This window comes from Notolepis coatsorum (genome assembly GCF_963971535.1).
Source record: "Notolepis coatsorum genome assembly, chromosome: 14".
Taxonomy (NCBI): Eukaryota; Metazoa; Chordata; class Actinopteri; order Aulopiformes; family Paralepididae; genus Notolepis; species Notolepis coatsorum.
In genome coordinates this window covers 40,317,681-40,338,155 of record NC_140178.1, presented here as the reverse complement: position 1 = coordinate 40,338,155, position 20,475 = coordinate 40,317,681, and the positions used below count along the sequence as shown (strand labels likewise).

Here is a 20,475-nt window from a genome sequence, read left to right as displayed (position 1 = left end):
TGTACAATAAAGACGAAGCATGGCTTTGTCAGTATTCCAATGTACAGCCCCACCCAACCTCCTCCAATGTACAGTTTCTATGTCAAATGTATGTCAGTATTCCAATGTACAGTGTGTCCCCCGCCTACCCAACCCCCCCCCCCCCACCTCCAATGTACAGCCCCACCCACCTACCCAACCTCCCCCAATGCACAGTTTCTATGTCAAATGTATATACACTCTTTTTCTGGATTTTTTTAGTATCACAAACAGTACTGTATTTGAAAATCTGGTATGTCATAAATGTATAGATGTAGCAGTACTGTCTATCTGTATGTCGTGTGTGTCATATGATGAATTGAAAATGGGGGACCCTGATGGAAACAAGACGAAAGTCTTTCTCAGGTCTGCATCCTCTTAACAATTGTATGTATTGAGCTGTACTGTACCCATTCTGCAATCTGTTAATAAACTTTTCAATCAATCAATCAATCATGCTGTGGGACTCAGCACAACTCTGCAACGCTTCAACACTGCCACCTGGTGGATGATCGGCGAGTTGCCAAACCGGATATGCATGTTGCATATCGGTGCGTCTCCTAAATCCGTCCGGCCACTCGCATATCATCCCAGGACTCTAGCCACACACCGTGGATATGGATCGCTGCCATAACTCAATAATCCACATGATTTGGGCGTGTATTAGTATTATACAAACCGGAAATGGATCGCCTCGATCCCCATCACATAACTGGGATCTGTTTGCTCCAGTATCATCGCCCAACGGTAAGAGTAGGCTGCCGTGAGTTTCAGCGTTTTTGTTTTTTATTATCGATGCAAACTGCTCTGATCTATATATCACCATACTACATAAATCATTTAACGACTATCACGGAATTATAAACGACCCCCCCCCCCCCCCCCCCTCCGTTCACCCGCGCATGATCAGTCATAACGTTTAGGACCATGTACAGTTGAAATTTTTAATATAGCATGTATCGGCAACAAATGGCATTTGATAATGTATATATGCATTTATGCCTATATCTCACGTTCTAGGATTTACTGCAGAAAACGATAAAAACATATTTATATTCTAGACTGTATTTTTGTATGAATGTGTGAATGAAAAAGTAAAATGTTCCTACATCCTGAACGATAGATAATCGATGTTGAATGGGCCATAGTAATGTCAATTTAGCAATACAATTTAAAAAGTTATAGCCCTGTAAAGAAGGTAAACATCTCCATCTTAGACTGGTGGCAGTGATCAAACATTGATGGATATAAGCGTAGCAGAGAAAGTGTTAACTACAAAAAAAGAATTTTGTGTGTGTGTGCGTGTGTGTGTGTGTGTGTGTGTGTGTGTGTGTGTGTGTGTGATATAGAGAGAGGGGGTGAGAGATGAGGAAGGGGCAAGAGAGAAAGAGAGCTGGGAGAGTGTGTGTGAGAGAGAGGGGGGGGGGGTGTGTGATTACTCAGCCCTTGTGTGGGTGAATGTAACAAGTTCCTAACGTTTTCTTTCCCCTATTATTTCATGCACACTTTATTCATTGTTTTAAATTATTATTTTCTTAAAGTTATTTTGTGCATCACTCTGTTTTGAATTTGATGCACATTTGCAATGCATGAGGGTCATCCTTTTGTGTTAAAAGGCTGCATAAAGCAAGCATTTGTTGACTCATGTTGATAAGAGTATTACAACTTGGAACTTGAAAAAGATCTGTTTAAGGTAGAAATAAAATGCGATTAATTTGCGATTAATCGCGAGTTAACTATGGACAATGATGCGATTAATCGAGTTAAATATTTTAATCGATTGACAGCACTAATATATATATTAAGTTAAGTGTATTATATATATATTATATATATATATATATATATATTATACACTTAATATTATATTAAGTGTTATATTATGTTAGTGTTATATTTATATATATTTATATTATAATAAAACACATCTATGCTACTCCGTTTATTCTGATAAATATATAATATTATGTTAGTTACTTTTCAGACCTGGTTTGTACTTAACAAATCTCACTGGTGTGAATTTTAATGGAGGGATAATGAAGATGGTTTAGGATGAAAGATGAAACAATCTGTCCTTTATTATACTGTACTAGAGAAGTTAAACTGAAAAGGAGGTAATCACTCTGAAAATGTGTGTATGCTGCTATGGGCTTGTTTAATGTATGAATGCATCTAAAATAGTATATAGGGCTGGGTATCGTTTGAAAATGTTCGATACTGGTGCCAATACAAATACAAAATCAATATATTTTTTGATACCTTACTTTGCTGAGTTACAGTATGTGCGTCGTGTGTGCTGTGTGAGCCAATCTTGAGGCTTTGTTACATTTTGGATTGTGGTTGAACAGAATAAATGTTATATCTTGGACAAACATGCTCATTGGCTCACTGACACTGATATTAACTACCTAGGTACTAGGGGTGGAACGGTTCACAAAATCGACGGTTCGGTTCGTATCACGGTTTTAGGTTTACGGTTTTCGGTTCGGTATACGTTGTTTTTTATTTAAAAAAAATGTAACACTCCAAAAATACCATACATCAACATAAGATATATAGCCTAAAAATAATCCAACTTTTCAGTTATTCTCAAGGACGTAGTCATGCAAAAACTGAAAGAATGAGGCCATTTGACATCAGGCACATTATTTTGACAGTGACGGTTAGAGCTAGGAGAGATTTTGGTACAGCAAGAGGGGAGACATTGCTGATTTAAACATGCTTCTCATTTATTTGGTAAAAAAAAAAGTTTATCTTTAATAATGTTTGGCACACAAAGACCGAAATGACTGAAAAATATAGGCAACATTTGTCAAAGTATATACCCCCCTTCCCCACTAATCGAACTGGTGTCGTGGAGTCACTTCTCTGTGAGCGTTTCCACGGTTAGCTTGCGGCTAACATTAGTTAGCTTGCGGCTAAAGTTAGTTAGCTCGTAGCTAACGTAACGTTATATAACCGAACAATACACACATGCCCCGAATGCGTACCGTTCGGTACGACCTCCACGGTTCGGGGCATGTGTGTATTGTTCGGTACACGTTAGAATGCATACCGTTCCACCCCTACTAGGTACACAAATTCCAATACCCAGCCCTAGTAGGATGTGCTTGTGCGTTTCCTGCCAAACCACAACTTTTTGCGGAATGTTTAAAAGACAACTGTGCAAAACCACGGTTGCTATGTGCTGATATATGATAATAATTTGGTGTCTTATTACTCTACGACTGCACAGAAGATCTGCATTTCTTTTTGAAAGTGGCTACCAATGGTTACCGGCAGCCAACACCACAAACATTTGCTTTGCATCTTGTTGCACGATTTATCCCATACGTCATGATTTCAAATACATGCAAACATAGCTTTGGACTGCATGGCAAATACCACTTGGCATCTGTGAGATAACTGGCATGCGAGAGCGAGCGTTTACCAACTGGTGCTCCAAAAGCAGCCGACACTCCAGCAGCAGCTCCCGCTGATACAAAGTCTCTCTTCTCCGTGTCTCTCCGGAAATACTCAAAGATCTACACACACACACACACATTGAGTACCTACATGCATTCTGTCTAAATGTAAAGGTATTAACAAGGCACTGAAAATAAAAATTACAACCAGAAAACTGAGAAAATAGAAACGGGAGATAAACTAAAACAACAAAAATAATAATAATTCAACAGTTGAAAAAAATCAAGTAAGTATACTGATTAATAATGTAACTGTTAAAAAACAAAAACATGCTAGTGGCCGGAAACACACGCAACCAATTAGATACAGTGTCTAACTGTTGAATATCAAATAGTAAACACCACATAACATACGGTATACACAAAACACACACTAACCTAAAAACCCACACAAACCCGAACACACACACGGACACAAACCACTGACCTTGAAGTCTCTCTTTAGAGATGTGCTCCTACCCTGGGAGACACCTGCTGCTACCACAGCACCAGAGTGGATCATGGGACCTTCCTGACGGATTGTGGGTAAACAAGAGGATCAGATAAAACAAGACATATTATAAGACCTTTCCACGACCAGCCTAAAATATGTCTGCTGGTTTGGTCAAGGGAAAGCAACAAGGAAAGGAAGGATTTTATTTCTGATGTAATCTTTACAGGGACAGTGAACATTAATTAACATTGCTGTAAATGTGGCAATGTTTACATTAATTGCCAAAATAACTATTTTTCAACTGTTGTCCTTGGGCCAGGTGTTTAAATAGCCATTTAAAAACAGGGAGAAATAAAAGTATTTTCATCAAACCATCATAGGATCCCCACTTGTTGGTTTAATTTAGGTTCACCCCTTATGAGGATTTATTTGGAAAAAGTCCTACACTTGCAGTGTATGGACTTTTCATATGTCAAATAAATCAAAAACCAAACCTGCCACTGCATGAACATAGTGACAAAGGGAGACATACAAACACAAAAAAGGAGAAACATCAACACGTGCATAATGCATAATGATGTCACGCCAGTATGTTAAGTGCATAATGATATCACTCCAGTGTTTTGTATGCATAATGATGTCACTCCAGTGTTTTGTATGCATAATGATGTCACAGTCACACCAGTGTTTTTTGTGCATAATGATGTCACACCAGTGTTTTGTATGCATAATGATGTCACTAGAGTGTTTTGTATGCATAATGATGTCACTCCAGTGTTTTGTATGCATAATGATGTCACAGTCACACCAGTGTTTTTTGTGCATAATGATGTCACACCAGTGTTTTTTGTGCATAATGATGTCACACCATACATAGGCTTATCTGTGATCTCCCACCACAATATCAGATAGACTTACCACAAATAGATTTCCCAAACTGATACAATAACATTAATAATGTCTCGTCTTGCATGTACACAGTCCTCTCCACTGATAAACAAATATTGTCCATCCACAGTCAACCACCACAGATAACCTAACAACATTTTGGGAAACACTGGGTACTATTGTTCATAAATGTTTTTCTTGTTTACCTTTCCAACAGCGAGGCCGCCAGCCACAGAAAGGATCACGCCACAAACTTTCACTACCAACGTCTGTTACAAACATACACACAAACACAAAAGTAAGTGTTAGAACATAAATAAAGTCGCTTCCTGCACAGCGTTGGTTCAAGTGTGTGTGTGTGTGTACCTTTAGTCGCACCACTCTGGGAATTTTGACTCCATTCAGGTAACATTTTATCTGAGGAATGCCACTACCAGCTGCTATGGGCTAGAGGTAGAGAGATAGAGATAGAGAGATAGAAGACAAAAAAGAGAGAAAGGAAAGTAGGGAAGAGGAAAGAGAGCAAAAGAGGGAAGAACAGAATGTTGGGTCAAAAAAGAAAGATGCAAGGTGAAGTATTAACTAGAAACACCACATCACAGTTGTATGCCTCCTCCAAGCAGTAGCCAATGGGGGCTTAAGAGTAAGAGGCAAGGGAGCTCCAGTAGCTCACCGCATACCTCGAGTGCTATTTCGGCGCCGGGGACAACCGTGCTCGTCACGGATCTGGGGTTTAGCGAGTTCGATTCCCGGACTGCAGCCGTGCCTTTCTCAGAGTGTCTTCCCCCCATCTGTACCCCCATTCAACCTGTTTCTGTCTGTCGGTCATTCTTGACCAGAGAAAATGCGATAAATGCAAAAAAGAGCCAGCGGAATGGCCAAAGTTTTAAAAAAAAAAGAGTAAGAGGCAAAAACATAGACTAATAAAAGCAGATCTCCCCACTGTGTCACATGGTGCCACCCGCAAGTCTCTGCGACAAGCGGTTCTTGAGATATGAAAGGGGGCAGGGCTTAAGTATAAGAGACAGGGCAAACATAGGCGAATAAAAGAGGATCTCCCCACTGAGTCCAACAGCGACACCAACGAGTCTCTATGACAAGCGGTTCACAAGATAAGAAAGGGTGTGGGGATTAAGTGTAAGGGGCCAATAGACATAGACCAATGTAAAATATGTCAGCAGTCTCTCAGCATCATCACATCTCACCATGGTACACCACAAGAGTGTTGCAAAACAGAGTTCACACTACTTATATAGCAATTTTCAGAGTACTCAAAGATGCTTTACATACTATAGAATAAATAAAGCTTGTTGTCTAACTCTTCTCATCCTCTATGCTCGCTATGCACTCTGAGTGAACTCGAGTGAACTAGAGTTTGGCACCGTTAAGACAAACAATACCGCTTATTGTTGCCTGCCCGGAGTGGATCCCTCTGCTGGCTTGGTTGTGCACAATTGTGAGTCACTTTGGATAAAAGGCATTAGCAAAATTACGAAATGAAATGAAAATGAATGCTCTGGGGGAAAACAGATAATTAATTGGCCGGTACAGTTTGAGTAATTTGCCTCCATGGTGTCTACAGAATATAAACACATGACACTTTTCAGTTTATCTACACAAATACAGCAGTTATCACCATGGAGCTAACTTTTTCTTTGGGGGGGGGGGGGGGGGGGGGCTGGGTATACGAAATGATACACAAATACATCATATTTTGAATAAACAGCCTGAAATGGAAACATTTTAATATTCCTGGGGAGTCAAAGTTCACCATCTCGTCTATGCCTGACCATGTTGGGGGGGGGTCAGGAATCTGTGTTTTTAAGGTCCATGCACCAATAAAGGTTGGGACCCACTGCTCTAATAGATGAAGGGAAAGGTTTCACACGCTCCCACCAGCCTGTACATGGAAATCTATCCACAGCTCTCAGAATGGGACAATCTTGATGAGGATAAACTTGAGAAATTCTTAATCCAAAGCACCTTGAAATGTTGACCAAGTCTCCAATAAAGCTGCTTTGTAATTATCCGTGTGCTACAGTAATTCACTTCTTACCAAGAGTTTCTGAGGCACTCCCTCTCTCCGACTTACCTCAAAGAACGCTACTATGATGGCCCCAAACATGACGAAGGTCGAGTTAAGAACAGCCCAGAGGATGAGAGAGATGGACAGGCCTCCCACCTCTGTGAACTTCTCTATGTCTGAGGAGGGACAGAGGTCAAGGAAAAGTCTGGGAGAGCCAATCCGGGCTCATGATACTGTAGGGTCCAGCCCTAAGCAACCGCTCACAGAACAGAATATTTATAAATTCAGAGGTTTGCGTGGTTCAAATAATCTAATGTTTCTAGTCAACAAGAATGCTGCCAGGTTGTCACTTCTGTATTTCCACTGCCCATGTGCGTGTGACACTATAAGGGAAGCGTTAGTCTTTGAGTTCTGTCAATTTTGAATGAAAAACAGCAGGGCATGTTCTTTTTCATAGCAAATATCTTTACTACAAGGAGAATGAGCTACAGCTAAGCAGCTTGGTGCATATAGATGTATTATTTATTCAGTTTGGGATTATCCACGAGAGCAGAGAAGACTAGTAGCTTTGCTACTAAGTCCAGCAACCACAAATACAACAACAGCGCATGCGTATGGGGAAAATAACGTGAACAGGCAGGACTGTGGTCAAAGATAAGGCCACTGGGATCCACTCAGGAGACCTAACTAAGCAAAGAAAAGACACCGTTGAAGCTTATTCACATTTCACAAACTCTTGCACTGCCCACTTGCCCAGACCCATCTTCACAATATGTTTACAGAATAAAGGTCTGGCAGAACCTAGTTTAGGAACAGCGGGCAAGAGTCCGTTATGGGTGAAAGATATGTATGGAATGCCATTAAAGGTTATATCAGGAATAATGCTATACAGATCTATAATCTATTCAGTCAAAACAAATCAAGGAACAGCAAAACATTTTAATTCAGATTGACGGATACACTTAACAAAGATTAGGATAGAGCTAAATGCACTGATCACAAAGCGTTCAGAATGCCTTGTTCATAGGGTTAAACAATCTAATTATCTTGATGGTAGCAGGCCAAGTGTATTACTTGTTAGCAATATATAAGAACTATAATGAAGGATTAGCTGAAATTCTCTCAATCATAAATGAAGTGGGTACCCCTCTGTATGACCCCTCTCTTGTGAATTTAGAATTTCAACTATTTCAGAAAAGGTTTTTTACATCCAATACCAATACTTCATTAGGGGACCAATTTGAATATTCCCCATTGAATCTTGAGGCAGAGTCTTTAGAGGCTCCCATAACACTTGATGAAATTAATGTTTTGAAGACCAGGAATACTGAGATGTCCCCAGGATTAGATGGTATTTTTCCTGAGATGTATCCAACCTTTTGGACTGAAATTGGACCTGCTATATTAGAAATAATTCAAAACAGCTATTAAAGAGGGGGGCTTCCACAAAGATGTAAATACAGCCATTATCTATTTATTGCACAAGAAAGGGAAAGAGCCCAAACTATGTTGAAGTTTTAGAGATTTATCTTTATTAAATTCAGATGTGAAATTGTATGCTTAAGTTATAGCAAGACGTCTTGAGACCGTTCTCCCGTCCTTGGTACATCCTGATAGGTTGGAATGGTCATATTTATTGTGTACTTTGGAAATAATGGGTTTTGGTAATAGATGTATAGGTATGTTACAAACACTTTTATAATGAACCAACAGCAATAGTTCTTACTGGCAACCAATGTTCACCATCATTTATAATAACAAGAGGCACATGGCAGGGCTGACCTTTTATTATTTGCTATTTTGTTAGCCCAAAAAATAAGAAAACCAATATTGGTACACTTTCTTGGACCTATTGTTTTATTTGAATGAGGTTCCCTCCACATTACAAGCTATACTAGATATATTTCAAAAGATTAGTTCAATACCTGGCTATAACATCAATCTAAACAAATCATCCTTACTACCTCTGAATAAACACATGCAAGATATTCAGCTGGACACCACAACTCCTATTGTACAGTATTTTAGATCTATGGGTATTGTATATATTCATTAAAATTTAGAAACAACAAAAAACTATAAAAGACTTAATAAATCAATAAAAGTTGATGGAGTAATGGACTAATCTAAATGCATCAATGAAAAGTTCAATTGTAGGGATGAATACTTTACCCAAAGTAGATTTGTATGCGAGTATGTTACCACAAGCACCTCCTTATGGTGTTTGGTATAAATTAAAACTATGTGTATCAAAATGTATTTGGAACAAACAGAAACCAAGAATAACAACATCTTTATTACAGCATAGTAAAGAATATATATATGTGGAGCACATCATTTAACTAATTTTGAGTTGTATTACATATCCTTTATGCTGTGCCCTTTGCAGAAATGGTTTGAAGATGAGGCTTAGGTACCCTGGGTCCGGATAGTACAGAACATTATTTCTCCTTTTCAACCCAGAGAGATGCCCTTCTCTGCAATCTGTCTCACAAATATTGTAGTTTTGGTCCTATTGTTGGTCAGGCCGTCCAAATATGGAAACATGTAGAGCAATTATTTAAAATGGAATAATTCATGGTATACGAGCACTCCAATATTCAGAAATAATATTTTGCTTATTACCGTAGGTCATTAACCTATTGTTTTTCAGCAATGGCACAAATGCGGTATCAACATTCCTTCGGACATTATGCACAATATGAGACTTACGTCATTTCAATAGCTTAAATATGCTTACAACACGTCTGGGTCCTTGTTCTTTTTTTTGCACCTATTAGTTGAAATAGTCACTTCTAATTAGGGGTGGGAATCACCAGAGGCCTCACGATACGATCACGATACTTGAGTCACGATACGATAGTATTGCGATATGCTGAGTATTGCGATATTAATATTGCGATATATTACCTCTTTTCAACTGCAAAGTAAAACTTTGTCAACGTGTTTTATCTAATAAAATAAAGTTCAGTCTGTTCATCTCACTTCAATAATTTTTATTGCAGAACATGGTATTTTCTCAAGCAGACAGATGTAAACACTGTAATCTGTGTTGCATGTACCTGACAAACTGAACTGTTTGTATTAGTCATATTCCAACTTAACTGAATGCACATGTGTGCGTGTGTGTGGACTACTGTACTATTACAGGTATTGAAATGAACAATTCAACTTCCTTATACAAAAAATTTTTAATATCGATACTTGGCGTCCCTGTATCGATACAGTATCGCCACGCAAAGTATCGCGATACTACTACGTATCGATTTCTTCCCCCACCCCTACTTCTAATCTCCCCCAAAGGATTTGTGTTGAACACTTATTTGGGAATTACAACAATATGAAACATCTGAAATGTTGTAGAAATATTGATTGAAAGATGTATGGAACAACATTTCCAAAGCTTCTCATAATTATAATCATCATTTGATTCACTACAACTTGATACACTGGTTAACATAATCCTCAGGTGGTTGATATTGTCTGATTTAGTTGACGTTTAAATCCCATTTTTACCACACATTTTCTATTGGATGATGATTCTCCAATCATCATTTTAACTGAATCTTATTTTTTATAAAGAAAAAATATTATTATTTGCTGGAGTTACTGCGGCTAAAATAATACTTGTGTCAAGGTGTAAACGTGTTAATAAATGGAAAAAATATTTTCAATGTTTTAGGCTTATGTAGGAGGTTCTGGGTGGGATTGCCCTTACAAAGAGGTATCATTGTAGTTTGATAGAAATGTTTGTTTTGCGACAATATCGGCCATTGTGTGAATAATTTGCCACAGTATTGACATGGTGGGTATCATGCATTGCCATGGTGCCAGTTTTGTATTTAGCTTGCACCATGAATATCTATGGTCGAGTAGTAAAGGGAAGGTAGGCCTGCATAATATGAATGCTTGTCTATATACATGTGTGCGTGTATGTTTATACATTATATATATATATATATGTATGTATAGCGTCATATGTGCTTATCCTACTAGTTGGCCCTATAACCAAAAGAAAAACGCTGCTCAGCAATATGGAGCAACTTACTCCTTGGATTAAACCTGAAGTTACAAGTCTTGGAGTTATCGTTGAGCTTAGGCCTGAGTCTATGATAAGATAAGACTAAATCAACAAGTTGACAAAAACATAATTCTTCCACCTTAGAAACATAGCTAAAGTATGACCATTTATAAATCAAAAGAACACTGAAAAACTGACCCATGCCTTTATCCCAAGTCAACTTGAATACTAGGGCTGCAACGATTAGTCGACATAATCGACGACGTCGATCATAAAAACTCGTCGACGCCGAATTTTTGCGCCGATGCGTCGTATTAAAAAAATAAATAACTTTGTGAAAGTGGCTTCTCAGCTCTGGTCCAGCTGAAGACAAAGCAGAGGAACAGATTGGACATTGAGCATGACCTCAGAGTTGCTTTGTCTACCATCACCCCAGACTTTGAGACTCTTGTCAGGAGAAAACAACATCCCCAGTTATCCCATTAGTTCCCTGGGATGTTAAGCTAAGAAGTCTGCTAAGAAGGATATATTATTTATTATTATTATTATTATTTTATTTCATTGTGTTTTTAGCCCTAGTTGCACTTTTGTTGCAACCCCAGTTATCCCATTAGTTCCCCCAAACTTACTGTCGGCCTGTTATGTTAAGCTAAGAAGTCTGCTAAGAGCCCGCGCCCACAGGAAGCAGAGATGGAGGGTGTGACAGAAATAATCGACAGATTAGTCGACTACCAAAATAATCGTTAGTTGCAGCCCTATTGAATACTGTAATGCACTTCTTACCGGCCTCCAGAGAAGAAAAAAAAAAAACACAGAAAGATTCCAACTCTTTCATAGCTCTGCAGCTACTAGGCTACTAACTAGAACCAAGATGAGCAGCCACACGAGTCCAGTGTTAGCACTAGGGATGGGTACAGAATCAGGTACTTTTAACGGTACCGACCGAATCACGTCGGTACAACCAAGTACCGTTTCACGTGAGATCCGCCGGTGCCACATTTCGGTACTGTAAAAAAATAATATATATACCGTACTTTTCGGACTATAAGCCGCGGCTTTTTCCCCCATTTTTCGACCCTGCGGCTTATATAACGGTGCGGCTTATATGTGACTCGACGTGACCAAACCCGAAAATGTTAAAATCAAAATATTGCTTTTTTGACTGCATTGAAATGTTATTTATCTGTTCCCTTATTTGCTAAACTTAATACAACTTGTAAATGAGTTAATTCTTGTTATTTGTCCGACAGTATTGTGTCCCAATGGTAATTACATATGGTAATTAAACATTAAAACACCTGCGGCTTATAGTCCAGTGCGGCTTATATATGTACACATCATTCAATTTAGCTGCTGCGGCTTATAGTCAGGTGCGGCTTATAGTGCGAAAAGTACGGTATATATATTTTTTTTTAAGTCCGATCACGTCAACTTTTCGTTTACTGCGAAACGAAACCTATGAAATGTGCTGCACGTTCACACGCACAATACACGCTTACCTAGGATTTGACTTGATTCAACAACAAAGCAGTCGGGGCAATGGCAAGCCGAAAACGGTCGCAAATGTTGTTACACTTTACAAAGCTAGATGCCGACAATGCTCGCTGCAATATTATATATATATTAACAAATTGTTCTAATCTAAATAAATAATAATGATAATAAATTATTTGAAGATTGGAATTTTAATAAAAGAAATTACAACTGAGGTAGGAAGATTACATTTTTAGAGACTAAAGTACCGGGAAAAAAAGGTACCGTTGGGTACCAGTATCGATTCACAGGTACCGGTACCGCTATCGGTTAAAATGTGAAAGATACTGAAGGATGTCAAGGTTTTTCAAAGTGTATAGAATGTACAATATAAAGTGTATAGAATGTACAATGATGGTGGATGACACCTATAGCCATCTCAGAGAAGGAATACAACAGAGAGAGTCAGTGTGTTTAGCAGCAGACAGAGGACAGCGAGAATGGGGCCTGTGTGCTCCAAGGTCATTCGTCATCTTGATAAGAAAGTGCAGACAGAGAGGAACGGACGTTTAGTGTGTGGAAGGTGAACAGCAGTTGTCATGACAGTCACATAGTAACGAGGAGAGGGGCAGGCCTGTCGATGCTATGGCGAGAATAATATAATGTGAGTTCTTCCGGGTGTAAGTGAGATTCAGCTACGACACACAGAGGAGCGTTGATCAGAGAATTTGAGACAGCTCCCTCCTCCCCTCGCTAAAAAGGGGGGGGGGGGGGGCAGCAATGGAGAGTGCCACGACGACAGGCTTTTGGAATAACCACCAGGCCGCGATGACCACCGAGTGAGGTGAAAGGAGAGATCATTAGAATAATGAATTTAGTTTCTTTCAAAGACTTTCAAGGACAATTACAGAATTGGTTTCCATCTGATTACAGAGGTTTTGTTTATGTAATAAACAACGTTTCCCAAGAAAGGTAACACGTCTGACAGTGCTGAATTATTATGATTACAGATTTCATTAAAGGGGAATGACAAAGATTGTACAGCCAGTATGAGGAGGTCGACGTCGGAGAGAGAAATAAACACAACGCAGAAACTACACGAGCCAACGATGTAGAGGTGATAAGTGGCTGATAACAATCAGGATCTTACAATACCCAACCCTAGTTAGCACTGGTTTCCGGTAACAATTAGAATTGATTTTAAAGGTCCTTCTCCTTATACACAAAGCACTAAATGAAACAGGACAAAGCTACATTGCCAATTCTCTTGTCAACTATGTGCCCCCAAGAACATTACCATCATCTGCTAATGATTTATTAAAGGTTCCCAAACACAGCCAAAAGAAAATCGGTAATGCAGACTTTGCTAATTATGCACCAAAGTTATGGAACACGCTACCTATGGACATTCGGGAGGCTAGATCACTTTTCAAAGGTAAGTTAAGAATGTACCTCTTGTCTTCACCTTAACCTTTTAACACTTCCAGTGCCGCGCTGTTTTCGGGCGACGGCTATGCGCTGCCACGCATTAAACGAATGGAGTCCGTCACCTTGTTTGTAGAGCTATAACCTATATTCTATATTATAGCTATGGATACAATACTATGGTCATTTGACACTGAGTTTCTTCCGGTCAAGATGCAAAAAAGAAATAATTTTTCCATCCATACGTTCCCGTTTTATACCGTGGTGAATATGAGTGTTATTTCGGAATGATCGGGGCTAATTCCTGCGAGGCTGGTTATAAGCCGCAACGTGTATTATACTAAATCCATTGACGTTTTGTCCCTACACACGCTACAATTAAAAAATCAAATGCATGGCGTTTTTTGATGCTTTGATCGCCATCAACGGCATACGTTGTGGACTATCGTTACACACATACGCTCGGATCGCAATGAATACATTCTTGGATCAACGCAAGATTGATATCATATAGCCCTTACCTTGACTAGGATGTACCCCAAAAAGAATATTCCAATTATCTGATCGCCATTCCAAGTATTGATGTCCATCGTGTCGCCAACATAATCCCCCACACAACACGGATCGGGAGTACTTGATTCTTCTCAATCCAAGCGGTATAACCGCTCGGCTTGCCCGGAGAAAAATTGCCGAGCCGGACCCATATAAATCGACGCACAGCCCAAGACACAAGGTTTCAAAAGGTGCTCGATACCGCCACCTGGTAGGATGCGGCCGGTACTGCACCTTCGGAGTCCCAGTATGTCTTTTACAGGCAACATACAGCTCCCTGACATTGAATAGGGTATTCAAATCGGAAAAAAAACGACACAGAAACATGTTAACACGTGATTGGCACTCAACGGTCGGGGCCCAGAAACGTGTTAACACGTGATTGGCACTGAAAGGGTTAATACACATTGGACTCATTACATCCACACTATGATCATTGTACTGTAAACGAGCCATTTTATTGCACTGCTTTTATTCTGTCTACAACTTTTACATTGCTCTTATTGTGTCTTTTATGTCTGCACTGCATTGCTTTTATTTTGTCAGAAACATGCTAATAGTAGATTTTTATGTCAACAATCTATTAAACAATAAGTGTTGTCAGAAATATATTACAATGTTTTGTATATTACTGCTGTGAAGCACTTTGGGCTGAAATTCTTGCATGAAAGGTGCTATACAAATTAAATTTATTATTATTATTATTATTATTATGATAATAATGAACATGATTAATACATTATTACCATTTGGTCACATAGGTCTATAGGTTGGACAACACAAACCTTTCATGCCAAAACTAGAATAATAAAAAGAAAAAACAGACTTCCTGAATGAAGTGAATTAAAGTGAATTCATCCAAGGCCTGGTGTGAACATTCTGTCATGTTGAATGAAGTGAATTAAAGTGAATTTATCCGGGGCCTAGTGTGAACATTCTGTCATGTTGAATGAAGTGAATTAAAGTGAATTCATCCAGGGAAAGGATACTCTGTTTCACCACATAGTATTTCAGACCGGCCAGCTGTTCCACCACTATGTCAATGAAGCAGGCGATGAGGCCGGTCAGGAAACCTATCAGACCGCATACCACCCAGCGACTGATCTCCAGACAACGAAAACCCTAGAGAGAGAGAAGGAGGAAGAGTGGAAGAATATGGGAGGGGGAGAAGGAAGGAGGTAGGGAGAGATAAATAACACAGGGGAGGGAGAGTAGGGTAGGAGGGAGAGAGAATAGGTGCAAGTGTAGGAGATAATGGGAAGGAGAAGGAGGAAAGAGAAGGGGAGGTGAAGACAATCATTTGTGTGTTTGTGTAAAATTACAGAGCGAGAATGAATGAGGATAAGAGCAGAGAGGCAGAGAGAGGGAGAGGAGGAAGGGGATGAGGGGAGAGAGGCAGAGAGAGGGGACAACGAGAGAGGGGACAAGGGGAGAGAGAGAGGGGACAAGGGGATAGAGGGGACAATGGGAGAGAAATAGAGGGGAGAGAGAGAGAGGCAGGGAGAGGAGGAAGAGGATAAGGGGAGAGAAACAGAGAGGGGACAAGGGGAGAGAGGGGGGGGGGATTTTGTGTAGTGTGTGTGACAGAAAGCGAGACAGAGATACATACTGTAGATAGACAGGTCGATAAAGAATGACATGAGAGAGTGAGTGAGGGGTGGAAAAGTACAATAAATACTGTATTCTGTTATTATTATTAATATTATTATTAAATTGTGGAATAGCATGATGGCCTAGAGGTAGAGACCCCCAACTAGTAACAGAATGGCCACTGCTGACTGGTATCTACAGTGTCGGCCATCTCTTTAGCAAGGCACTGCACTCCAACAGTGCTCCAGGGGCACTGCACTGCAGAGCGACCCTGTGCTCCAACGTCTCTGATGAAATGCATATGTGCATGTATGGGGGACTGCGTGTATATGTAACTAGGAGCCGGAGAGTTATGCGGAAAGACACATTTAATTCACGTAGTTAAAAAAATTTCAATTTAAAAGTAAATGATGATCCACTACCCACCATGTAGCTCATCCTCCGCTCCTCCTCCAGAAACAGCTGGTTCTCACTGTTGTCATAGTCCAGACTCTGAGAGACACACACAAATTCAGATAAGGGACCATATTCATAAACTAGAAAAGCACTTGAGATTAAATTGCAATTAAAATCACAAAAAGGTGGCAAGAACCAGTAATGCATTCTCAGTTCGCCTCATCTCAATATACTGTATATATTTTTTAGATTTTGACTGGCAGTTGGTATTCAAATTAAAATATATTTTTATATATTTTAATGAAATTTGAATATTATAATAATAACTTTATTTGTATAGCACTTTTCATACAGAAATTGCAGTTCAAAGTGCTTCACAACAGTAAAAAAAAATACAGGCATAAGCAAGCATAAAAAATAAAAGTAAATCAGTTTTTTAGTAATACAAATAATAAAATAGATTAGATAGAGTAAAAAAGTGCGGTTTGATTCAGTTGAAAAATAGGCTAAAAATAATAAAATAGAACGGACAGTAAAAGGTGATAAAATAGTTCAATAAAAAATATATAACAACAGAGCAGTGCATCGCTCTTAATACTTTGAGTTTCTTTACAAAGTTCTAACATACAACAGAGCAGTGCATCGATCTTAACACTGAGTTTCTTTACAAAATACAGTTCTAAATTACCTTATAGAACAACAGAGCAGTGCGTCGCTCTTAACTTTGAGTTTCTTTACAAAGTTCAGTTTTGAGTTACAACAGAGCAGTGCTCTTAAAATTACAGTGCATAGGAGGTAGTGAGATAAAATGTGCATAGAACGGAAGTGTATAAAAGTAGGTAGGGTAAGAATAGTGCAGGTAAAGTACAATTTGTGTCAGGATATCCCATTCATTTACATGCCTGAGCAAAGAGATCTGGACTCCGGACTAAATTATCGAATCTAATCTAATCTTAGAATTAAGGGATGCACCCAGGGCTTGACATTAACACTGGCCACTGGCCAAATGCTGGTAGAATTCGGCTGTGGCCGGTAACTCGTCATTCTGGCCGGTGACTTTTTTTCTATGAAAAAAAAACATTGTAGTCTACAAAAGGCATCGGCAATAATTAAGTCAATCCAAGTGATACTACATAATACTACAACTCTCACAACAATTCGGAAAAGTGCATTACCGGCCAGATCCTGGTAGTGGTGCTGTCTCGAGAATAGAGTACTCCTTGTTTTAAGACCGGATGTAAATTTGTCTCATTCAGGCCTACTTTTTCTGTTAGTGTGAAGCTATGCCTTCATCAGATAAGGAATACCTTTTGCAACGCCGAATTCAGTATGCAGTAAAGGAATATAGCATCAGCCAATGGACATATCGATCTACCAGATGGCGATCAATAACTGGGAAATCCTTTTTGGGATCCAACCGGCCACAGGTAAGAACGATTTCACGTAAATTTCATGCTGATCAGGCCTTGTTAGCATAGCCAACCAGCCGATGAATGAATGAAAACTTTATTTAACAGATTGCAGAATGGGTACAACACAGTACGGCTCAATACACACAATTGTTAAGGGGATGCAGACCAGAGAAAGACGTTTGTCTTGTTTACATCAGGGTCCCCCATTTTCAATTTTTTTCTTTTGTGCAAGGCAACATCACCTACACCTAGGTCTGGTGGAGGCCGGACTGCCCTTGAAGTTTGAAGTTGAAGTTGATCAGGCTTGACTTAACACTTTCAATGCCCAAAACGTGATAAGACATTTTATCAGCCCAATGCCTGAATGCCCACGACGACAATTATAGTTTTATTTTTTTATTAGCGATCTGAATTCATATTTCATCAACCGAGTCTCCCGTTGGTATGCAGCCCCTGTAGGAGCTCAGATGTGAAAAAAACCGCCCCTATCGTCTCCCAGATGGTAATGCACCCTTTTGGAATGGACTCAATGAAAATGGATGAGAAAAGAAAAATCCGGAATCCACATTTTACTTCTCAGACATGTAACCCGAGCCGATCGGATTCATTGTGGAGCCTCAGAACAGCGTGGAATACATATGTACAGTATGTAGCGTTGGATCAATAAAAGCGATCGATTTTTGGAATGGCGATCAGGAATTGGAATGATCTTAGGTAAGGAATCTATTTTACAAGTCTTGGGATAATCAGAGTTGTATTCGCTGAGATCTCAGCGTTCGCCCTATGTGTGCGTGTGTGTGTGTTCAGATCACCTATATAGCGTGCATACGTACACATATACTATCGATAATCTAGCGTTATTTGAAAACGATTCATAAATAGGCCGAAAAATGACGTGTATTCTAGAATATTCCAGTAAAGGGCGATTATCATGGAATATTTATATTTTCCTTGAAAACAAGGGCTTTTCAAAATGCTATAAAACGAAAATGAACCGATAAAAAAACAATCCGCTTCGACAATGTTGACTGGAAAACGAGTCATTGATAAGCGACGGGCAGATTAGACACATAGCCATAATTTAAAACATAGATTAGGCGTTATTAACGCTAACATTGAAGTGGATGGTGGGCATTCAAGCGGTAAATCAAGATTAAGCTTGGGCTCTGAAAGTGTTAAAGGGGACCTGCATTGCTATTCCTAGCACTATTTGGGCAACTTCACACAATTCCTGTGAGTCTATGGAAGGTTTATTTAAAAAAGAATCATTTTTATATTTCTAATGGAGTACTCAAAAGCATAATTTTCCAGCCTCAAGATTTCAGCCCGTTATTGGCTGGGCTCCGCCCATAAGCACTTTCAGTGACAGTCATCCACACAGTCTGCGAGTGGCAGAGAGAGAGAGAGAGCACTGTGTAAACACAGCTGCATGTGAGATACGCAGGTCCCCTTCTCTCTCTCTCTCCCTCTCCCGTTTGAGGAAGTCTTCCACTGTGCCGCGCGCTACAGCTATAGTTAGTTTCATGCTCCCGAATCGAGAGAGATAGAGGGGGAGAGAGAGACAGACAGACAGAGAGACAGACAGAGAGACGACAGCGCGACTGGACTAATGTACTCTCTCCTTTTGGTTCTAGTTAGCAGTCAGGCTGCAGAGTTTTGGATTAGCTGAAGCCTCTCTGTGGCTTTCATAGGGATACCTGTGAAAAGTGCATTACAGTAGTCTAACCGGCTAGATATGAATGCATGAATTAGCTTCTCAGCATCGTTTTGATTCATAAATGGTCGTACTTTTGCTATATTTCTGAGATGGAAGAACGATGTTCCAATATGATGATATTGGAATTCATTCCAACAGCCCTTAAACCTTTGGTTGGATTTGTAATGGTATACATATCAGTCTGGGGAAGCGGTTTGCGATGGGCCCGTCTTGATAGGGTGGTGGGCTACAAATTAGTATTTTGACACTGTTCACTGTACACACTGTGTCCTGAATGAATACAACGTTATTTTAACCACTAACGGAACGCACATGCGGAACCTTTCTTTGCGTGCGGAACTTAATTCAAAACTCCAAGTTCACCCCCAAAATACAACTTGTGCAAAGGGCTGGATGTTGTCGCACACCAATGAGAGATTACCTGTCATTTAGCATAGCCTCATAGTATGGCGAACGCAAACGACAAGCCAGAGCTAGAAGACCCCCACACACACACACTCTCGCTCTCAGTGCGTGAGGAGGAATTGGTGCTAGATTGAGAAGGGGTTGTCTCTTGGAGATCAAATTAATGATAGTTTACAGCATATAGAACGAACATTCATACACAGTAACGCACCTCCAAACAATGTGTGATAAACATGAAACAATATCCTATTTCCTTCGCATGAAACGGGGAAATAGTAATCAAGCCATTAGGGACCTGCATGACGCTTCTTTCTCTATTCAATAAAGTTTTACCCTGAGGGATGATTTACAATAAAGTGCTAAAAACTGAAAAGTAGGCTACTTACATTATTGACGCTAAAACTCCCAAAATAGCGCTAGCATAAAAAAAAGGTAGGCCAGCTGTAGAGTTTACATCGCTTGCATACAACTTTGTCTCGATGTTCCACAAATTGATAAAAATCCGAAGTATTCCAAAGAGTGAAAATCAATGGTCGCGGTTGTTGTTTGTCACTCAATGAAAGTGACGTTGCGTGTCTCCTATCGGTCATGCAGCGCAATCATGCCCGCATTCATGCCCATTCATGCTCCCCACAATCGAATAGAATTATAATTT

The 20,475-nt window shown here is 39.6% G+C and overlaps 1 protein-coding gene across 1 annotated transcript in view; it reads right to left on the bottom strand.

The window, feature by feature from the left end:
- The window catches only part of clcn7 (chloride channel 7), an 84,155-nt gene that overhangs the window by 52,679 nt on the left and 11,001 nt on the right, over positions 1–20,475 (bottom strand). The window contains exons 4-10 of the mRNA XM_084329087.1: positions 16,317–16,382; positions 15,290–15,422; positions 6,896–7,005; positions 5,170–5,250; positions 5,010–5,072; positions 3,910–3,993; positions 3,449–3,542 (exon numbers count right to left, since the gene is read on the bottom strand). Of these exons, the coding sequence (XP_084185213.1) occupies positions 3,449–3,542; positions 3,910–3,993; positions 5,010–5,072; positions 5,170–5,250; positions 6,896–7,005; positions 15,290–15,422; positions 16,317–16,382 (631 nt within the window). The remainder of the gene's footprint in view (positions 1–3,448; positions 3,543–3,909; positions 3,994–5,009; positions 5,073–5,169; positions 5,251–6,895; positions 7,006–15,289; positions 15,423–16,316; positions 16,383–20,475) is intronic.